Raw genomic sequence first — 23,677 nt, forward strand, 5'->3', positions numbered from 1 at the left:
TAGGAAAACCATGACTCAAAGGATGACAAAGAAAGTGGGTTTACCTTCATCCCACACATACATTGATTATTATAAGCAGAGCTAGACAATAGGACGCTAAGTCTGATTCCCTGCAGTTACATTTTTTTCTTTTAGACATGCTCATGCAGCACAGTAGATAATACATTATTTGATTTGTTTTTATTATTTTTTTGGCACTGAATCATTGTGAATGGTCAGGGATTGTAACTTGGAAGCCCATAATCAAGTAACTGTAAGTTGTTTTCTCATATTGATAGCGTTTCAGCTAAAGCCTGGATTCATATTTATTATTGAAGTTCCCTTTCAATTTGAAGACGACCACCAACCAATACTTTTGGGATATGCCTGCCTTAGGTAGGTATTCACTGAGAATTTTATGTCAAAGCTGCTGATAGGCCCCTCCGTGGAATGATGTCCTCGGTCCAGTCTGCTGAGGGAATAAGTAGTCGCTCCGCGGAGCTCACTTCCTCTTTTGCCTCTCACCTACGGTAAGAGATGCTTCTGTGTCACTAACCAGAGTGTGTTGTTCGAAAAGAGCTCTTCTGAGTCGACTGCAATTCCCTTGCATTCATGCTGAGAGCTGGCTTGCCGCTCTCATGGAATCAGCGGTTCCATTTGGAGTGTCTTTCCTTCTTAGTCTGCTTCACTTGTGTTGTAGACCATTTTTTTTCTTGGCTGTCCGTCGTATGAGTGTGCCTGCCTGTTTAGTATTAGGTGTGTGCGTGTGTTGGCTTTCAGCCTACACCTTCAGGGAGAACACCGTTCCTCCGCTGGGGCTCGGCTTACCACCCTGTCGTTGAGTGACTCTGCTGGCTGTCATTCGCGAAGCTTGGGAATAAAATAAAATAAAAATAAAGTCATCCGTGTGTTCCTTGTCAGCTGCCTCAGCCCTTGGGCCTTCAAAAAAAAAGTGTGTTCCTCCTTCTGCTCTCTGTTCTTTTCAAACTAACTGAGCTCTCGCCCGTCGCAGCTTCGGCCTGTGTGTCTCCCCTGGTGCATGCTGTGTGCTGACCTGGTTGGTGACTACACGCGGTTAGGATAGGCCCCGCTGCATTAGCTCACACACACCCCCCCCCCCCCCCCCCCCCCGGGTACTTGCATGGTACTTCAGTGCACCCGGTGCGCACAACACTCATGCGCATGGAGTGTTGGTGCCTCACTGTAAATAGCGCCTCGGTGCCGGGGACACTAGGTGCACTTTGTGCTCGGTGTGCACGCGTTTGGTGCCTAGGTGCACATAGCGCTTCGGTGCTTGGTGCACACAGTGCACTCTCTGAACACAGTGCTCGGTGCACGCGTTGTGCAAGGTACTAGGTGTGCACGGTAATCAGTGCACACGGTGCTGTGGTGCCTCGAGGTGCATCATTGACTGACATTTGCATTGAGGTTAGCTGGGCTACTCTGCGTACATTTACCAGGTTCTACTGCATCAATGTGGTAGATCCCTCTACACCTTCATTAGGCACAAGAGTCCTTGAGGGTGTGCGGGCGCACCACGAACACTAGTTGGCGGTAGCAAGGGGTCCTTCGTATGCTGTCCGCTCACGCTCTCTCGCGACGGCTCTGGTATACTTTACCAAAAGTATTGAACGGGAACATTAGGTTACTTACCGTAACCCTGGTTCCCTGAAAGAGAAGACGACCACCAAACATGAGGTCGCTTCGGTCACCCTCACGGGTTCGACGGAAAAAGAGGGAGATCTTCCTGTGAGTGACGGTTTTATACCCTCAGTGGGCATGACCGAGTGCGTCATCCCAGGAAGGGGCCTTTGGCAGCTCTGATATAGAGAGCTCAGCATTAACTACCTCAAGGGCAGGAATATCCCATACATAATGTTGGTGGTCGTCTTCTCTTTCAGGGAACCAGGGTTACGGTAGGTAACCTAACGTTTTCAAATAAGTACACACACATTATACACATTACATGTTATATAGAAAAGTAATCTTATTACAATATTTTAAACACACACGCAGATTATACAGTCATAGATTATTATTAGAAATATAGAAAATTCAGACTATTCCCAACTCAGTAGTAGTGTACTGATGTCACAATAAGATCAGTATTCTGTTCAGTCTGAAGGTTCTATTTTTCAATATGATTTGATGTGCACTGTGGATTCATTGCATTTGTTAATTATCTTGTAGCAGGGCAGACACTTGCAAATATTTAACCACCAAAACTTGCGAGGTCGCATCACTCGCATTCGCGGGTTCGATGCAAAAGAGGAAGTGAACTATTTTGCAACGGTGGGGCCTATCGGCAGCTTTGACATAAAATGCTCGCCGAATACCTACCTAAGGCAGACATATCCCAAAAGTATTGGTTGGTGGTCATCTTCTCTTTCAGGGAACCAGGGTTATGGTAAGTAAGCTAACATTTTCATTGTCTCATAATCAATTGAGAATTGCAAGCCTTTACAAAAGGATCATGCTGTACAAAGGACCTAGAAAAACCATGTTATCATTTTTTTTACAAGGTTGAAACAAAGAGCTACATATTGCTTAAATAAATTGCATTATGTTCACACTGTTGGTACAGTAATTTTATTTAGTATTTGTTAGTTCTCCAAAGGATACAACATAATTAAAATTGTCTGAAAAAACATCACATTTTCAAATTATTTGAAAACAAAGATAAGGCAGATAATTATCAGTCAGTTTCTTTATTTAACTAGGTAATCCCATTTAGAACAGGTTCTGACCAAGAAGACTTCCCCCAGACAACACACTGAGAAACCACAATACAAAGTAACAGAAAAAAAGCCACACCTCTAAAATAATATAGAGGAAAGTAAAATCAGGAACAGGTAATTGTTTCTGCTAGTTACACTGCTGTTTAGGTGCACTTGTATTGTAGTTTATTACAACTGTACTTAACTACAATTAATTACAGCTTAATATCACTAGAACTTACTTTTACAGGGCCATCAATTTGCCTGCTAATTGCAGCCTGCAATAATTTGTTGTTTTTCTTCACTGCAGGTAAATCAGAGCTGATTTTCATATGTGTTTGGACAAACATTTTAAGCAAATTGACCACAGTTCTGTATACGTACTGTACTTTACATAATTTATTTACTTTAAGCTCTGTTCACCCTTCCCCTGTAAAGTTGTCCAGCTGTTGTTTCATGTGCTGCACCTTCTGGTTACATACATTGATTTGGTTACTGGATGTACTGCATGTCCCAGAAAATGCCTCTGAGCAGTTTAATTTAAGTCAGGACTGGGTTTATGACCCAATATGGCAGGTCTCTCATGTTGTTACCATATCATTCGAGGGTCAATGACCTCTATTTAATTCTTCTCTTGAATGTTACTTAAGTTTAACCAAATGTGTGGTATTTTTGTCAGCACAGTTTGAAAAGTAGGGTGTTATTTTCCCTTTTACTTTATTTCATTTTCCTTTTACTTTATTTATTTATTTATTTTGTTTGTTTAAAGTGCAGTAACACAATTTGTTTGAGCTTCAGCACTGTTTTAGCAAACAATAACCGAATTAACTTGCTAGTAAAGCTACAAAAAAATAATAATGTGTGCTCTCATTGGCTGAAAAGCGACACAGATTGACTCAGTGTCTAAACCGATTTTCTTGTGTTTTGATAATAAAATGGATACAAAATAAAAATTCATCTGAGCCAGACAATTAATTCAATGTCCCTTTCTGTGATTCTGGCATATTTTAGCAACTTACTAAATTCACACTATTAGGGTAATTGAATTACGGCATTTCATCTTTCAGTGGTTAAATGCTTGTTTTATTTAATTTGTTTTGTTTATCCATTTGTTCTTCTCTTTTCCCTTCATGTTATAGATGCAGCATTATTTTTCAATTACATTTTATTTAAATACATGTATAGATTTGAAATAGAGTTTTTAAGTAGAAATTAGAGTTTTTAAGTATTGGTTTCTAAAACAGTTAACTTCGGTAGTGAGGAGAGCTTCATGCGTTGCCATGAAGATAAAAACATTTAACAAGAGAAATGAATTCACATGGTGTCGCGCACATTCTGAATTACACCACACATTAGCTACTTGGTTGTCTGGTTACCTTTCCAACATACACACAATTATATAAAATATAATTTCTACTAAGTACAAGTTGTGCTACTTAGAATTTATATTTGTGTGTGTGTGTGTGTGTGTGTGTGTGCGCGTTTGTGGAACATCTGAAAGTTAAATTTCATTAACACTAGAACCGCCTTTTACAATACATGTTTTTATTTTTAATATAACCTACAGTATTCTATATACTGTATATATATATATATATATATATATATATATATATATATATATATATATATATATATATATATATATATACAAGCATGTTGTTATCTCTACTGTACCTAGCAGCCATCAATTCCTGTTTTGTACAAGAAATGCACCAGGGAAAATATCAGTAGGAGAGATTTCATCTTGAAGCTAACCACAGCGCTTCAGCAGAAACATTTAGATCAGGCACAAGAGAAATCATATGTTACTGTCATGTTAGAGTAAAAACTACTTACAGTTTTATATGTACATAAACCTGTTTACACATTAGTTTCTTTTGAAATGTTTATTTTATTAGTTTCATTTTTTGAAGTAGTGCTTTATATGTGGTAAGTTAGAAAATAAACCATTTTATGTTCATTTGTTCATTTAAATACAGCGTTTCGGCTGTGCAGAAGTTTGATATGATGTGCTTGAATAAAACTTTAGTTTGTCTTTTTAATACTGATGATGTTTAAAATGTACCGTGATAATGACTGCCAGCGGTGATTGTAGGTATGAGTATAACCGCGGCGGTTCTAGTGTCCATAAATGTATACTTTGTGTGTGTGTGTGTGTGTGTGTGTTTTGTACGGCCTTTCTGCTGGAGATTACATGATATTTAGTCAGAAGAACTGGATCTTGACTGCTGAAACCTTGTGAGCCACAAGCACAATTCCTGCTCCGGTTTACATGGGTTTTTACAGCTATTTTTATCGTGAGAAAGCGATTGACCCTGCCCTTAAATTCGTGCTGCCAAAAAGATGTCCTTTTGCTGTTTCACGACGTATTCGCGTGACAACATCACACAGTCATGACTGTAGAGTCGATTTTCACGTGCATGTAAACCAAGCCAATGTTATACAAGACCTTTTGAAACCGATTTTTTTCAACAGCGATGTGTAGCAAATAATAACTAACTGCAGAGAAATTTTAAATGTCTTACATCGTCACTTTTGTTTACCTTTGAACATTTTAAATTTAAATTTTATGTATATTTGTATTTATTGTTTTAACAAGTTCAGGCGACCCACGGCCGCATAGTTCTCTCACAATTTTAGTATGTAAATTCCATAATATTTTTTAAGTAGTAAGGTGTTGCAAGAGGAGAGTGTATCAGTGTAACTACATTGCAAACTGTATGTGGCAATATTTTCATCCAGGAGTGGAAACTGTAATTCCAAGATAGATCTCAGTATCTTGGGGCTCAGAAATCACACACCTTGATTAAAAATAATAAATCCTTAGACCCCCAGGGTTAGCACAAACCTCAGACCTGTATCTGTTTTGTATGCCCCATTTCCATCTGCACCGTGACTAAATCTAGTCTGTAAAACATTTAAATATCTAAATGTGACTGGTTCAATTTGCAGTTTACAATTCAATCTGCCACCGTTCTACAAAGGTCAAATGGAATTACCATAAATGATGAATCAATTCACTTGGTTGGTTGCATTTAATTAAAAAAAAATATACAAATAATTAAAAAAAAATAAACTCTTTGGAATATATACATTTATACAACAAACATTAAGAGTTCTAGTTTGTATAACTTTTTTGGCATTCACTTTTAACAGATCTCACTATGGAATCTAGCTTGCATTCGTTCAAATTCAATGACAGAGCAACTGTGCAAATCTGTTCCAAGTTACAGCCATTGCTAAGCAGACTTGGAACTTGATCTACAGTAAGTAATTTGCTGAATTCAGCTGTGTGTAAATATTGTGGTGTTTGTGTGTGTTTTGGTGGTAGTTGGCAGCGATGGGGTTAATTCCTGTCCATGCCAAAAACACATGAGAATGTGGAATGTGCTCCTTTAATTGAACAATTGGTGGTAACTGGGAGCAGCCACATCCTGTAAAAGGAGAGCTCAGGGCTGCATTAGGGGAGACTGCCAGGGAGCTGCAACCAGAGAGAAAAGGTACAGTGTTTGTGGTCCACTTCTAAACAATAAGTGCTGTTTTTTTAGGCCAACACTTATTTATTCTATAGTTTAGACCTGCAAGAGTTTAGTTGGCACTCCTGGAAGGAGTTAGGTTTTTGGTTTTGTTTATTTTTGTTTTTGGAGTTTAAAATAAACGTACAGGCCGGCCCTGTTGAAAACCTACCTGTGTTTGTGTGGAGTGCTGTTTCTTTTACACAAACGACAAGTGAAGACAGTCCAGCATGTGGCAAGCTCACCCCAGGTTTATCACATATGGTGTCAGACAGGATTAAAAAAAAAAAAAAATGGAAGCTGACTGGGGCTATTGTGGATTGCCTGCGCCTGAGGAGCTGAGGTACGTGCTGGATTTGTTTCGGCTGCCACTCCACAAGCAGGCCAAGTTCAGGCATCCACGTAATTGGGGCTTGATGGCAAGCTTGGCCGCCTGGGAAGACTGGCTGTCTCACCACCATGACCTACTCCCTGGTTCTGCTATGAGTATTGGTGATCCCAGTCATCTGTGGAAGCACTGCCTGGAGGACGGCAACAGATTGGTGTGGACTATGAGCCCTTTGAACATGGGTGGCGGGAAGAGGGGGGAGCCCGAGCGTCCAGCTCCCATAAGGGGGAGGCTGAGCATCCACATCCCAAAGGGGAAGCCTGTTTGTCCAGAGCCCATGAAAGAGCCGCACCAGTCTCCAGTGACCGAGGGAGAACCACACCCATCTCCAGCGACCGAGGCAAAGCCACACCATTCTCCAGAGATAGAGGGAGACTACCTGCCGCTTCCTCCTCCACCACCAGAGGGAGGCTGTCTGTCTCTATTATAGAGGCACAGTAGTGCCACTACAGTTAGGGTTGAGTTGGATGCTCAGTGTTAAACCTCTAACTTTGCACTTTAATAACTTTGGCAGGGTTTGTCAGAATTGACAACACATTTCCATTGACTTGCAATGCTGTGAAAGCATGGAGAGTTTTGTGACGCCATCTTGTTAAGGAGCCGGCTCTTTAGTACAGCAGTATCGGCGCTATGCTTTAGTGTGAGAGGTCCCGGGTTCATGCCCGCCCTCCGCCTGTGTGTGGATTGCCTCACTCTGTGTGATGTGTCTGCCTGTGAGAACCAAGATCGCTACATTGGAGTCAGAAGTGGACGCAGGTACCCCGGTACGCACTCGTCGGACTATAGCCTGGTTAGCAAGTCCGGGGCGGACTTGAGGCTGGCAGGGGAGAGTGTAGCGTGCACGGGGGAAGACAGCAGTAGGGCTGGTAGGTGACGTAATCACACACAAAGACATAAGCCTGATATACGCTTCTTGCAAGGGAGCCGGCTCTTTTGTACAGCGGTATCGGCGCTATGCTTTAGTGCGAGAGGTCCCGGGTTCGCGCCCGCCCTCCGCCTGTGTGTGGATTGCCTCGCCCTGTGTGATGCGCCTGCCTCCGAGAACCAGGATCGCTACAATATATATATATAAATGAATGCTGGATTGTCGTCATTTCGCTTGGGATTGCTCATCAAGAAGCTCTTACTGATAATATGGGGTCGGTAAGAATTTACATGGATAACATTGCTTCAATGTGATCTGAATAGTTTTTAACCAAATTTATAGCCTGCTTGAATGCTAGCGCTTTGATATACCCAGCGAATTTAAAACAATCTGCATGAAGCTTTTGTTTCAGTTCAGTGAGGATTGACAATAAAAAAAGATTTCTTTTAATTTAAGAGGTTTATTAAAATTCCAGATTAAAACACTGATTGTCTACCTTTACTTGTAAACCTGTGTTTTTTTTTGTTTTATCTTGTTTTGTTTTTTTTAAATTATTATTATTATTATTATTATTATTATTATTATTATTATTATTATTATTATTATTATTAATATTCTTTTTGTCAGTTAAATGCTTTACATTTGAAAATGGTCTCATATTAGAACATTTTCAGAAATAGATTTCTTTTTTTTTTATCGTTAGCAACACTGGTACCTCTGCAAAATAAATGCAATAAAACAGATGAAACAACATTTCAGGAAGTTTGTGAATAATATTTCCATGTCATTGAATAAAGTGGGTCCTCAGTTGCAGTGACAGCTCGCGGTTTATTGTTAACATCTGTCATGAATGTTAATCTAGGAGTGTGGTTTGATGATTTATTTAGATTTTAATTTGCATATTGATACTTTTAGATTAGATAAGTAAAAGAAAATACAAGCTCTTTAAAAAAAAGTCAACTTACAGAAATACTATTTGTATGATTGCACCGAATTATAGCTTTAAAAACAATGGCTAATCATATTTTAAATAAAATGGTGAGGTTTATGCATATTATTGCTACCGAAATAACACATACTTAATCTGATTCAACCTAGAATACTAATAGAATTGGTCATTACTTGTGTTTTCAAAAGTGTAAAAACAGGTTTTTAAACTATCAAACAAATGTTTACTATAGCATGTGTTTGATTCAAAACTGGATGTTTGGTCCTTTAATAAGAAATAGAAGTACACACCAGGTAAGATTGATGGATTTATTTTGCAAGGTGCATTAGTCAAGTTTCAAAAGAAAAAGAAAGGTGTCGTTGGATCACAGGCAGCTGGTCGAAACTTGAACATGCAAATGCAGTTCTCCATTGTGAATAGCAGCGTGTGTGCTTTGGAACTGCATAGTATATCTAACATCTACACCCTCTTTGCATGAGCGTGCTACTTTGCAAAAAAGATGGACTCATACAAAGCTCCTAGGTGGGCGACTATGTACTCCAAAGAGCACATTTCACCATTGTTTACTAAAAGGAAAACTACACCCATTAAAGTTACAAAACTAGAAATAAACAATTCAGATACTTGATTTGAAAACATTTTAAGTGGTTTAAAGATATAAGATGTAAGAGATTGGAACAGTGGTGGAGCACCATGAGCAAGGTCCACAGGACAACAGTTGATGACAAGTGGATTAAATGGAGCATGCCAACTGTCAACAGTCAGTGGATGTACAGAATTTCCCAAATTAACATCCTATTAAAATAACAGAGATACATAGCCTATTAGCAAACAAAATACCCCCTTTACTTAGGCAGTTCCTAAAAGTTTTTTTTTTTTTTGAAGTTTATTAAATATGCTTTGATTAATAACAACTGGCCAATGCATAATTGCATCCTAAGGAAAAAAAATGTAAACTGGTAAGTGATTTGTCAAAACAGGGAGTCAGTGATGGAATGTGATTGTGGAGTATTGTGGGAGGGTAAATGAGATTTAATTCTGGTTACTGTAAAATCCTGAAGGAGTGAAACATCTCCGAGTTCTCTCTGCACATACTTCAATGATAATAAGATCATCTGGTCTATGGATAATACACCGATGGCTCATTCTGATTCCAAGGTAGTTGTTTGGGCTGTAGGCAAGCAGGTAGCTGGGGACAGAACAGCTGTTATACATGCCCAATGTAGTGTATATTGTTTTTAGTTTTATTGTAGTTAAACTATCTATAAATTACTTACTTTCAAATCAAATGAAATAAACAAGAGGGATCAACCACCATTTTTCAAATATTACACATCTAAACAAAATGTTCAGAAATGATTTTCAATACAGCTGTTACATTTACAATAAAGTTAACAATAATATAGTTATTTCCATGGAATGTTTACTGTTGAGTCCTTAATTTGTTGTGTAAAGATCTGTATGATGTTATCTTCAGTGTCAATACCAGTATCGATCCAGAAGACCTGTGTAACTTTAGAAACTTAATCATCAGCTATATAAAAGGACAAAAAGGAATCTTAGCAAAATCTTGAACAAAGGTTTAAGTCTTTATCAACACATGAAGGTCTGGTTAAAAATGTCTATAGCAGTATATTGTGCTGTGAGAATGATGACTGCAGAGGTTAATATTGCTTCACCTAAGTACAGACCAGGCAATGTTCGGCTGTCTGCAAGGCTAAATATATTGAATGTAAATGTGTGTTATTGCTGACAAAAGAAAAAAAAATGTATTATGCAATTAAATACCTAAATTTGAGCAGGATTAAAGTTTACAGACAGGAAATCGACTGGGGTTGGGGCTTCTATTGCACTCTTTATTCCAGCTAGACCTATTACTAAATAAATATGTTGAGATTTCTGAATAGATAATCATATTTGAATGTAGCCGAAATATTTTAATGAGAAGCCATTTTTTTCTCTTTGTGATGTCACTTTATCATCAAAGAAAGCTTGTGTTCCTGCTGCATAATTAGGCTGCAAACCCATGTTACTAAAAGGAAACTGAGTAAAACATCTGGATAAACATTTGGATAAACTGCTATATGTCACAAAATGTTAACGCATTATTTCTGATTGTTCAAAATGCACAGATTCCGATGTTTGAGATTTCGCAAAAAGCTTGAAAAAGGCAAAAAAAGTTTCACCAGTAATGCTGTTCTATTGCCCTGCAGTTATGTCCTAAATATAACTTTTTACAAATGGTAATATATGAGCAATATCCCTGTGTGAAGAATTTCAAGTGTGTGCCCTTAACTTTGATCTCTTGTTCCTTCTGGCCTTATTGTCATTAAAATTGGTGAAACAGGTATTTATATTGTGATTTGATTTTTTTTATATCGAAAAATAACTAGCATTTTTTTTTTTAAGTGATTCTTGTTTGTGGTGGTAATAGCAGTGATGGGGTTTGGGGTAAGGTGGTTTATTATAGAACTACAATACAACGACGACAAAATTAAAGTCAAGTTGAAGGACATACCTATGCTATTGTCTCCAGCTTGATCTTCTCAGGGCAGCAGTGTGGAGTAGTGGTTAGGGCTCTGGACTCTTGACCGAAGGGTCGTGGGTTCAGTCCCTGGCTGGGGACACTGCTGCTGTACCCTTGAGCAAGGTACTTTACCTAGATTGCTCCAGTAAAAACCCAACTGTATAAATGGGTAATTGTATGTAAAAATAATGTGATATCTTGTAACAATTGTAAGTTGCCCTGGATAAGGGTGTCTGCGAAGAAATAAATAATAATAATAAGCAGCAAAATAAATAAATAAGCATTATTTAGATTAACTGACAAAGTTTAAAGTACAGAAAACAGTATGCATACAAGTTTGTTAAGATAAATGTACTTTGGTACATGCTGAAAGGGAATGGAATACCTTTTTTTTATAATCGATTATATGATATTGCAAGAATATTGTAGTATATTGCTGTAGGTATTATGGTACTTACAATAGTTTACTTTCCCTTACTGTAGTATATTACAAGGTAATACAGCAAATACTATAGTATACTGTCTACATTGTACTATAGTATTTACTGTAGTACTACAATACATACTGTAGTGCATACTGTAATACACCATAATATTCGAATCTAAAGTATTATAGTTTTATGCGGTACTGTATAGATTATTTTTATGTGGAAGGGTAGGGGGTATTATTCAAAGCCCCTTCAGACAGTTACAATGAAGCAACGTTTTGTTTGGATTCCACTTTCTGGTAATCTATCTGGGACGCTGTGGGTATGTGACTGTGTTTAGCATAGCAACATAAACCGATACTATAAACAGACTGTTAGGGAAAAGAATGGATATTTTTCTATAACTTTAAATGATTCCTCACTCCATGGGTGAAATTCACTTTAGAGGTATTGTACATTCTGTCTGTCTCTGTCGGTGTATAGTGTATAATGGTGAAACATGCACGTTCTGGTAATCACCTCTCGGCAGAAACCACCACATCTTAGACTTCCACATTCAACACACAAAAGTCATCTGATCACCTTAGTGTCAGGAAACCACGCCTTGGTTGTCTGTAATGTTCGATGTTAAACGCAGAGTATTCCATGATTGGACAAGGAGGACTGCCAATCAGAGATTGTTTCCATTCCTTTCCGTTCTATACATGAAGTGAAGAGTTAGCTTTTGCATATGTGTTCCAGCATGGTCAGCTGAAAGAGCAGGGCGCTTTGTAGTATCATACTGTAAGTTTCTTAAAAAGAAGACATACCGCACAGCAAGGACATCGTTTCCAAATGGCGAGATATATTCACTAACATAGGACGAAAGCAGCCAAGGTTTTAGACTTTTTAATTGTTTTTTATTCTGTGTTATTATTACTATTTTTTTGCATCGAGAAAATGCCAACTGCAACGCTTTTGCCTTTCACCAATACTCCGAGTAGGAAGTCAGCAAGCCCGAGCGCTTTCCGACTCACGGAGAAATTTATTTTGCTTTTAGTTTTCAGCGCTTTTATCACACTGTGTTTTGGTGCTATTTTCTTTTTACCTGATTCGTCTAAGCTGTTGAGCGGGGTGTTTTTCCATTCTTCCTCCGTGGAGGCTGACACCAAAACAGGTACAGACAGCAATGGAAGTATCCACGGGGCAGACAGTGATGAAAACAAGTTAACAAGAATCCGAAAAGATCACGAGAAGGCTCTGAGCGAAGCGAAGGACACCCTGCAGAAGCGACCAGACGAGATCCAACGAGAAATTCAGAACGAGAAGGAAAAAGTTCAGAAGAATGTAGATGTTAGCAGAGGCGGAGGTGACGGTAACAGTTTGCCCAAAATTAACTTTCACAAGCCACCCGGAGCAATAGGACGTGAACCTTCAGACCAGGAAACCAAAGAGAAAAGGGCAAAAATACAAGAGGTAACGAATACTACCTTTCCACTCAGTCATCTACCTTTTACCTTTAATTGATAAATTAAAGACGTATTTCAAGCTGGGCATTGTGTGTGGCTGTGTATACACATGTGAGATATGCATGTAACTGGGAAACCAAACCGTTATCGTTTTGCATCAAAAAAATAATCCACAATATGGGTCTTTAAGTTTGTAGAGTATGTGCCTGTAAAGCACTCTTACTGCGCAGCGAGTAAATGTCATGCCATTTGAAGAAAGCACATTGCACATCATTCTGATTTGAATGTACTTACACTGTAACAAATTGTTGCATGCATCTAATGTCGAGATTTTCTAGACCGAGGAAGGAATACATTCTAAATCTTAAAAAACACACACACACACATTTCGAAAATCGTATTTCTTAACATCTTTTATCGTTTGGATCTTAAAATTAAAAATGTACTTTACGCAACGAAAAGTCTTATCATATGTGAATGTGGAATGCGGCCGTATTGGCCTATTGACAATTACCTAGCTGCCTCGAAGACTTTATTTGAAGACTTTTTGTTATCCAACAAATTACTAATCCTTACACTTCTTACACTGGTGTAGTGTTCATCAAACGCGTTGTGTCATTATAAATATGTTGTGTATTAATGCAGAATACTGAAGCGAATTTTGAATAGTAATAAAATCCTGAGTCAAGTTACAGGCTTGTATTTTCTGGATTAAAAGTATTTAAGAGAAAAGCCAAAAACGCAGAAAAAAGTGAGTTTTTTTTTTTAAAGAATAATTTAAATTTAGAAATAATGTAATGATGCAGGAGCTCCGTAATGCTTAAAATAATGATTACCAGCAATGGCAAGAGTTCTGAAAGTATGTGCGCATTTTGGAGGTACATTAGCATCGCGGTTACTATTGGGAAACTATGTTATAAATCTTGTTAACCTTTTTTGTTATCTTTGATAACATTCCCCAGAGCCGCCCTCCTGAAAAAAGTAATAACTGCTGTAATTGTGTTTGTGAATTTTATCTCGCTAGGCTGTGCTCCAACAATGAGTCACCTGTTAGCAATCTTCATGGCTTCAACCTTTTACATCTGAAAATCAAGGATGATCCGAAAAAAAAGTATCCTATGTTTCATTCTGGAAAACTGACATAAAATACCTCCTGTTTTTAACTGCGTTTTGCAGCACATACAATCTATGTTAGATATATTTACCACCCCCCCCCCCCCCCCAAAAAAAATACAAAAATGAAAAACAGCAACCTGTTCATTAATTAAAGGTAGATTTTAGTTGAAAAATGATGCGCTTCCTTGTCATTTAGTGAACTAAACAGGCATATGTTGCTACTCCAGTATCTGCAGAAGGATGCTATTAACGTCTACTTCAAGCTCTGCCATGTTTCAGCATAATAAGTAAGTGCACTCTCGTAGTAATTAGTGTACGGATTACATTTTACAGACATTGTAAAGACATTCAGGAAATGTATTAGCCATGTTATATATCTGACTGTTTTTGGCTTTCTTTCACCAATAAAGGATATATATATATATATATATATATAAGTTAATTTCTTTTGTAGTTTTCCAATGTTTCAATATTAATCTACAGCATAGCATACTGTACACAGAACTGGATATATTGTCCTCAGCGTGGATTTTAATTATCTATACTCAAACATGCGTGGACTCCTTATCTTGATACAAATTTTCATTGTCTTCTGCATCTATTTTACAAAATCCATTTGTACTCTGTTGCTTATACTGTACAGGCATGATTCACTTAATATCTTACTGTTTACCTGTTCTTGGAGTGATGTCACCTGTGTTAACAGGTTTTATATCTAGATAATCTCTTTAAAACATTACCATGTAGCACATGTAACGATGTGTATAAATGAGGGACACAACTGCGAAAGAGGCAGGCACTTTTCATAGTAGAAAATGGCACCTGCTGGGGGATGATCTGATTACCATTTTCTGTTCTGTGGTTGATAAACAGTATACGTGTCGCTGGTATTTTGTCACAATGGGTACTTGCAGTACTTGTTATTTCATGTAATCAATTGGTATAATGAAGATAACTGGATGATCTAATCTACCTTTTAAATCTAATGTATCCTAAACGTCTCCCTGCTTGGAGTAATGCTGTTCTGCTTGCAGCTATTTGAGTGTGTTGTTTTCTTTTTTTCAAGCTTGTCTGTTCACAATGTGGCATGCTGCCTCTGTATCGTTTTTTGGACAAATTCACGAATTCAGGAGATAGAAGGCCAAAGTCTTAATTTGCTTTTTCCATGCCCATTTATACTGGAGTGTTGTGACGGGCGGTACACATAAATATTATCATACTAAATAGGTTTCTTTATAAGACAGCAAATACTATGCCCTACAGAGCACTCTTAAATGTATGTGTGAATATGAGATAGAACTGCAGTTGGAACACTAGCAGTGACTTGATTTCATATAGTTGCTGCCTGTGTTCCTCATTCCCCCACAAGAATATCCCTATTGCTATGAAAGATTGTTAGTCTAAAGGCATTTTTTTTAATTAGTAGCTTTTTGTAGTACTTTAACAACGAGCCAAAGTAACCAAAACTTAACTTTTATGTTAAGTACTCAAGGCTTATTTTAGATTTTTAATTTAATGATGCATGTCTTGCTGCTTCCATGGCATCACAAATCAGTCTTATGCAAATCCTAATTCTCACTTGTGTACCACAATCTAATTCAGTTGATCAGCATTTAGCATGTGACAAGCAAAGCCTTTTATTGTGTTGTAGTTTAGACAGCATGTTTCCTAAATGTAAGAAAGACACACCAGGTGGTAAAAATATTAAGTACAGTCCTAAAATGGGAATCCTATCATCGGACATGTACTGTACCAGACAAATGTAACAACATCGAGACTTTTTGTATAATTAAGTTTGCATTTAGTAGCATAAAAACAGCTGGAAGGGGTGCTTTTAATATGGATCGGCTTTCGGACCATATCCCCAGATTTCAGAAGTTGAAACTCTAATGCCTAGGCAACTAGTGAGCCGCTGCACCTGTTGGTGTTAAAAGCACCTGCAGGAAAGATTTAAGAGACTCAAACACAAATAATCTCTGACGCATTAACCTGTATAATCCTATGAAGACTTTTCTTTGCTTAAGTCACTAACACCCTGCACTAACTGCTAAATAAAACCGTACCTTAGCTAATTAAAATACAAAAACAAAACAACATAAACCAAAGTGGTGTACTTTTGACTAGCAGCAGTCAAATTGTCATGTGATAAGGTTATACGCTACATATTGTCTTTATTAATTCATTTTGTGGTGTTGTTTTTTTTTTATGAAAGTTATAGATTTTTATTACAAACTGTTCCCCCAAAACATGTTTCTTTCTGAAATAAGATTACAACATTATTATATTTTAACACCATGTGTATGTACTGTAATCTTCAAATAGGCGAACTGCTATAGTTTTGTAACCACCTGATTCTAATACATTAAGAATGACGTTTGTGTGTATAGAAACTAAATAAAATGGGGTCTCTATAGATTTTTCATAAATATTTGGTTGCTTGATGGTCTGTTATAACAAAATTAAATCCTAACATTTGATTAACCAATGACAAGTACTATGTATGCTACAAAGAGAATATATATATATCCATAACCATAAAACACTCAATGAAAGAAACTTAAGTTATACTAGAGCGTCAGTAGGGTTAGTATAAGATGCTGTTGATGGTGTTGCTGATCATGCATGTCGCACCAAAGTAGGAAAGTGTTTGGGGACACTAATTTTCTGGGCTAATGTATCTTTAAATGTATGTGTCACATTTTACCACCAAGTGCACTGCAGCACAGAAATAGAGATTGATCCTCTTTGTCACCCCTTTTACATATTATTATTATTATTATTATTATTATTATTATTATTACTAAATCTGTATAAGTGCACCTGGTTTCTCAGCAGCCAAGCTTAATAACGTTCCAATACTTAAGCAATGTTAAATGAGGTGAATTGATTTTAAATGAGGACCTATAACAGATTGCATTCTATTTTCAATTTTTACTTGGCTTGAATTGAAATTCATGTTAATGTAGCCAAGTTTAGTTGTAATGGACTTGCTCAGAAGATTCCTACAAGTTGTGGATCAGCTATCAGCAACCACATCTTCTGCAAAGTAAATTAGCCCTGGAATATCCATTCTAGAATATCCATAAGATTTGTGATGTGCAACATATACAGCATGTCAGAAATAGCTGTACATTTCTGAAACTAAATATTTTCTGGGAAGGGCAATGCATAACTTTAATGTTAATGACAAGCGTTTTTTCTGATGTTTTGTTACATATTTTTAATAAAATGGCATATCTAAACAAAGGAACGAGGGGTGCAGGTTTGGAAGTATTTTGAGGAACCAGATGAGAAAACCGTGATATGTAAATAAATAATTATGCCAAACAGAATTGCCGTACCACAAAAACACATTCGATGCTTCACCATTTGAAATGAAAACATTCACAATTACTGTGGATGGAGTTACTGATGGCAGTAAAAAGCAAACATCCATAATAAACAGAGCGCTCCAGATGGCGACTGACACTAGCTCTTACATCCCTGTGTGGAGTTTGCATGTTCTCCCCGTGTTCGCATGTATGTATACAAGCATTTATTACGTGATTGTAAACATCTAACACTAGTACGTACAATATGCATGTTATGATTTTGAATGTGCGGTTCTCAAGAACGGTATTGCCTCTTTCTGTACTAATTAAGCACTGAGCTCAAGTGTGGCAGATCTAATTCTCATTGGCTGTTAAGGCTTCAAGGCAAACTAACGGAGACAGAATCTTCACAACCAACTGGAACTAAAATGTGTTTGTCTTAAAATGGCATATATTTTGCTGGTTTCTATCCTTTTGTCTGAATGAATAAGATCAAACTTTTCATGAACTTAATAAGAAATTAAGTAATCTGGGTATGACCAATCACACCACAAGAGAAAATGCACTGCCTGATTTGGATTTGGCATTGCCCCAGAATTAGAGATTCAAATGAGGTTGATAATGTAAGTGACATGTGATTGCTGCAGTACAGTAAGCTGTGGGAGCAGCACAATTGTCTTCCAGAAATGGGGAAAGCCTTGGATGTACTGTAGCAGCATTTGAAACAGGCATGGCAGGAATGTTGATAGGTAGGCTGCTTCTAGACATTTTTACTCTGATTTGCATTAGTGCTGGAAAAACTAAGAGGAAGTATTCTGTTACAATCTACTCCTAATTTAGGGAATTGACTTTTGAACACTGAAGATACCATAACCCTGCCATTTATGCCATCAGTTGATTTATATGATTTCAATTTTAGTCGAAAAAACCTGTTTGTTTTATGCCCTCTGTTGTATAAGTAAGCTCTTTGAGATTTAAAAATAAACCCCCAAAAAACAGTATTGCAATGAAAAAAAAAAATTGAAAGCAACCTTTTTTTAAAAGTACGTTTACTAAAGGATAACCTGAAAGTAAATTTAACAAAGGGTTTTCTGTGAATGTGTAAACTAGATTTTCAGAATGTGTATTTGACCTTTTGTACAGTTTGGTTTAAAATCAACTTTTTTACTGAAGGAAAGTATTTTCTTGGTGGAAGGTGAACTTGCCTGACGTGTTTTTGATTGGCCTTGCAGGACGTGTGTGTGTCTCTGTGTGTGTGTGTGTGTGTGTGTGTGTGTGTGTGTGTGTGTGTGTGTGTGTGTGTGTGTGTTTCTTGTTTCTTGGCCCTTCCCCATTTTGAAATTGAAGTTACAACATACTATTTTATGTGCAGGTTCATTCCTTTATTTCCATGTCTGTTATTGTTTTTGGTGTGTATCTGTGAGATTGCTGTCCAGTGACTACGGAACAGTCATAGCTGTTAGCCCTAATAATCCTCTTTCTAGCAGTCCTGCAGAGAAACCAAGGATTTGATGGACACAGTGACAGTACGTGAAGCCCACTGAAGGAGTAATCACAGAGGTCAGGGTACAGGCACTTTGGGGGTCCCAAATTAAGACACTGCTTTAGTTCTGGTACACAAATGTGTGTGTGTGTTTTTTTTTTTCTTTTATTAAAGTTGTGATAATCTTTTAACAATAAGAAACAAACACTAAAAGCCACAAACAGAACTATTTTGCTGTCTAAAAGAACGAAGACCAAAAATGCATAGCAATAGAATGCACAAAAGCAAAATTCCATAACGATCAAAGGACAACCAACCATTCTACTCAACCAAGGCATCCCTCACTACTCTCAATATTAAAGGAGATCAAATGCTTTAGAACCTTAAAGCATTTCAATAGTTAGGAAAATTTATTGTATAAATTTTGAATGTGACAAATAAATATCATGTTCAATCATAATACTTATTTTTAGACTGAATCAAGTTGTTTTTTAACGTGGACAAATATAGACCTACCTATCAGGTTTTTTTAAACGGTTGCTTATGCTTGGGAAACAGTTAGAAAGAAAGCCTGAAATGGATTTCAGCACACAACCATACACAGGTGGTCACATGAAAGGAGCGTAACAGTATAGTCTTTAGTCTTCTCTGATGCAAAACATACCCTGGTCCGTGTTTTCCAGCTCTCCACAGTGGGAATGACAGCACCGTTTAACCCTGCTAACATTCCGAAGCTTGCACCTCGCGCAACGAGCTGTATTTGAGCTGAGTGATTGGGAAAAAAAAAATAATAATAATAATAATAATAGTGACTGCATGACAGTCCCGACAACTCGTGGGTATCCGCATCTCCGAGAGCCTTGCATGCACTGAATAAATTAATCACTTTGATAGAATAAAAGAAGAGCGTTTGAACATACATTTAAGATTAAATAAATGTATAGCACATGCATTTGGGATTTAATCACTGCACCTTTAACAAAGCATTCATTAGTTTCTTGGAGGTCTGCTTCAAGGGCGACACTTAATTTCTTTCAACAAAGGAGACAAAGGTTAAATCAATACCAAAATGGTTTGGTCATCAGCTAACAAAAACAAAAAAAAAATCTGTCTTGATTTGACTGATTGCCTTTAAATTGCCCGTGTTTGCTGGAAAGCGTAATTGCTATATCTATATATATATATATATATATATAGATCTATATAGATATATATATAGATATAGATATAGATATAAATATAGATATATATATATATATATATATAGATATAGATATATAGATATAATGACAGAATGTGTTCTTGGTATGGTTTATTTCTGGACATTATCTAGTAGTCTAGTTGCTATCCAGTATATCACCTTGTGCAAATCAAAGACAAACCGAGGATTATCCTTCATTTTGTTGTGTCCTTTTTAATTTGTAAATCATTTATTTTAATTTGGTGTCTGTAATGGATGGTTCTTCAGAGATTAGTAGAAGTAGTTTAGGTACTTAAGCTTCATTCCTGAAACCATTTTAGATAGTGTCTTCATATTCACAGAATTATATAAACCTTGTATGCTAAATGTGTTGGTGACTTTGACAGCCACGTTAGACACAAATGTGACATTATTATTATTATTATTATTATTATTATTATTATTATTATTCTTGTTATACAGATCGTACTCATTATTGCCTAATGTTTGGTACTTGGCACGGCAGTGTTCTACCTGTAAGCTAAGTTCCATTTTCAATGACACGTTGTTATAACGGCCATATAAATAATACATGCCACAAACCTTTAGGTTAGTGTCTTTTACTGTTGGTACATCGCTGTATTCTATGATTCTTCTAATACAGTTCCATTACTGATGTTGTCTAGTGAAAAATGAACCATTTTCCTGCCACATTGTTATAACCTTTTGGATTTATTGACGATTTTACACATCAATTTTACATTTTCATATGTACAAACCATTCCATCAGATATGCCATTCTCCTTACATTTATGTCCCAGTGGAACACATGTGATCATATTGTGGTTATGCTTGACAATTGATTTTAAGATTGTGACAGGCTGTGTATTTACTGAATTTACAATTCCTGAATTGTGTACTTAGTCTGACAACTGTGTGTTCTGAAACAAGTGAGTGTTGCAAATTGAACTCTAGAGGAGGACAAGCTACTGTAACAGTGCACTGGCTGGGCCCCAAACTCTCCTTGTGTGACTTGGTGCTGATCTTCATACTGGAGGTCACTGGCTGTGGGGACCCTTGAAGGAGTCAACATGAATGTCTGCATAGTAAGAAGCTTGAAACTTACTTTGAGTGTAAGTCAACATAGTTGGTCCCCAGACTGTTGGCACACCCTTGTACAACAAAGAACTCCTACTGTAGCAGTTAAATAACTTTGAATCATTATTGTGAAGAGTGTGTGTGTGTGTGTGTGTGTGTGTGTGTGTGTGTGTGTGTGTGTGTTTTAAAGCATGTACTCCAATATGTATGCAGTCAAACTGCTTCAAAGATCCAGCTTGGCATCAAACTAATTTGCAAACACTTGACAGAAACGCTGTTCAGAGAACAAACAAATGTACTGTAGTCTGCGTGGGACTCTCTTGCTCGGAAAATATTCACACCTGTGGAATTAAGACAGCAATGATAACAACAGCCCCTCTGTGATGAGGAAAACTGTAGCAATGATCCCAGCAGTCTGCTATTTTAATAAATGATTAAAGATTAAAGGCTGGTGTCATAAGAACAGCATTGCGCTCCACACTGATCTACTGCTTTATTTATTTATTTATTTCTAAAAACACCTTTCATGTTGTAAATATTATGACTTGGCCAAGTCTAGGCTTCTATATTTTTTGTCTACAGTATGTTATAAAGTGAGACTTAGAAAAGCTAATTTAGCTTTTGCATCTATTTCAATTTTAAAGTCAATCAATCAATCTTTATTTTATATAGCGCCTTTCATAGTGGACCACCATCACAAAGCACTTTACAAGATGCAGTAACAAAAATAAAATCCATAATACTTTAAATACAGAGAAATGAACAATACATGATATACAGTAAAAAAAAAAAAAAAAAAAAAAAAAAAAAAAAAAGCATAATACATGAAATAATACATTAAATGCAGTGGAAAGTGCATAATACATTAAATAGTAGCAGCAGCTAATAGCAGATATCGGGCTTAAAGAGCATGGAAAGCGAGAGAACAGGTGGGTCTTGAGAGTTGATTTAAAATGAGTGACGGTGGGAGCGTCACGGAACAAAGCTGGGAGAGAGTTTCAAAGAGTCAGAGCCATGAAGCTAAACGAGCGTTCTCCAAGTGCACTTTTGCTTGGGGATAACAAGCAGGCCAGAGTCACAGGACCTCAGCTTGAGGAGGTACTCCGGACCTGTGTGCTGAAGGACATTGTAGGTGAGCAGGAGAGTTGATGCGGGTGCAGCTGGGGGTGATGTGATCACGTTTTTTACATCTGGTAAATGTACAATGTTGGAAGATGTGCTTTGGGAATCATTGTTATCATTATAGGTGTCTACAGTCAAAATACAACATTTTTACCTCAGTGATGGTTAAACACATGTGACTTACTGTATATCTGATTTTAATTTTGGCCCGTTCCAACCCTTGTCTGTTTTTCAGCCAGCACAAAAAAGATACAATATCAAAAGTACATATCTGAAAGGACTGTTTTAAAATAAATAAGCTTCCATTTAGATGTACTGTATTGGTTTTGTTGGTACAGTATTATATTTTCAACAGAGGTATCGTAATTCAGAACTATATGATTCTGAAAATGTCACTTGCCAAAAAAGACGACACTTGGACTCTAATGCAGTACACTACGTTCCCTCTAAGACTCAGTTAGTTAGCCACTGTGGCTAAAGTAACTTAACATTTTTTAGCCACACTGGAAAAACTTAAGCCACTTAACAATACTATAAACAAGTTATAAACATACTGTTTCAGCAAAGCATTTTATTTGAAAACACATAGATATTTAAATGCCAGACCCTACCATTTACAATACACATACATATTATATTTCAATTGTACTATAACTCTGATTCCCATTTAATAAATGCCAAACTTAGTTGTACGTGAAATAACGTCATTACATATTTTCTAAATTCTGAATAGGTTTGCAGAGATATTCATGTGCTGCATAGTCCTTTACATTATTTTGACTGTGACGCGGTTTTCTTTCCACCACAGAACTGTAAAGCAAAACTGTGCCAGTAGACCATGCTATTAGTGTATGTTAATATTAATGCCTCCCTGCCCAACCGCAGCTCTAGTTACACAAGATTGTACTAATGTGATTAATAATATTAGTAGGACTGTACAGCCACTACTGTGTTTAAAAAAAACTTTTTTTTGTTTGTCTGCTTACCGTATTCTTTCACCTGGGACTGCTGACAGTAATATTGCACCGATTCTGACATTAAAACTCAATAAATCATAGTGAGACGAATCCTTCTTTTTAAAATAATAAATGTGTTTGTTCCTCTTTCTAATCCACTCTGTTACTATTTCCAAAATATATTTCAGCACATTTTGGAGCGATAGCAAACAACGAGAAAAAAAAAAGAAAACTTAGCTGTGATCTTTTGAAGCTGCGTGTTTCTGGCTGTGTCTGTGAAAAGGTATGTTTACCTGCGTCTGTGTAAAGGTATGGTACTGATTCACCTGATTGTGACTAGTATCAGTCAGATTTTTAGTTTTTTTTTTTTTACATGGGTTACTGGTATTCCTTGGGCTACATCTTTCGGAATAAGATTCTAGTAATTTGTCTGTACAGCCTTTTTTTTTTTTAATTTTTCTTTTCCATTTGGATGCCATGTGTTTTTTTTTTTTTTGTTTGTTTTTTTTTTTTTTTACAAGCAGCGCTGTCTGCTGACTGTTTCTAATTAGAGCCTCTAATCTCCTGCCAAACACACCGTTTGTGGCATGCA

At 37.0% G+C, this 23,677-nt stretch overlaps 1 protein-coding gene across 1 annotated transcript in view; it reads left to right on the top strand.

The window, feature by feature from the left end:
• The first annotated feature begins 12,014 nt into the window (after positions 1-12,014).
• Positions 12,015-23,677, top strand: part of LOC117402823 (mannosyl-oligosaccharide 1,2-alpha-mannosidase IA-like) — a 139,406-nt gene continuing 127,743 nt past the window's right edge. Inside the window, exon 1 of the mRNA XM_034004326.3 lies at positions 12,015-12,826. Within this exon, the coding sequence (XP_033860217.1) occupies positions 12,311-12,826 (516 nt within the window). The 5' untranslated portion in view covers positions 12,015-12,310. The remainder of the gene's footprint in view (positions 12,827-23,677) is intronic.

The sequence above is a fragment of the Acipenser ruthenus genome, chromosome 5, assembly GCF_902713425.1.
Source record: "Acipenser ruthenus chromosome 5, fAciRut3.2 maternal haplotype, whole genome shotgun sequence".
NCBI lineage: Eukaryota > Metazoa > Chordata > Actinopteri > Acipenseriformes > Acipenseridae > Acipenser > Acipenser ruthenus.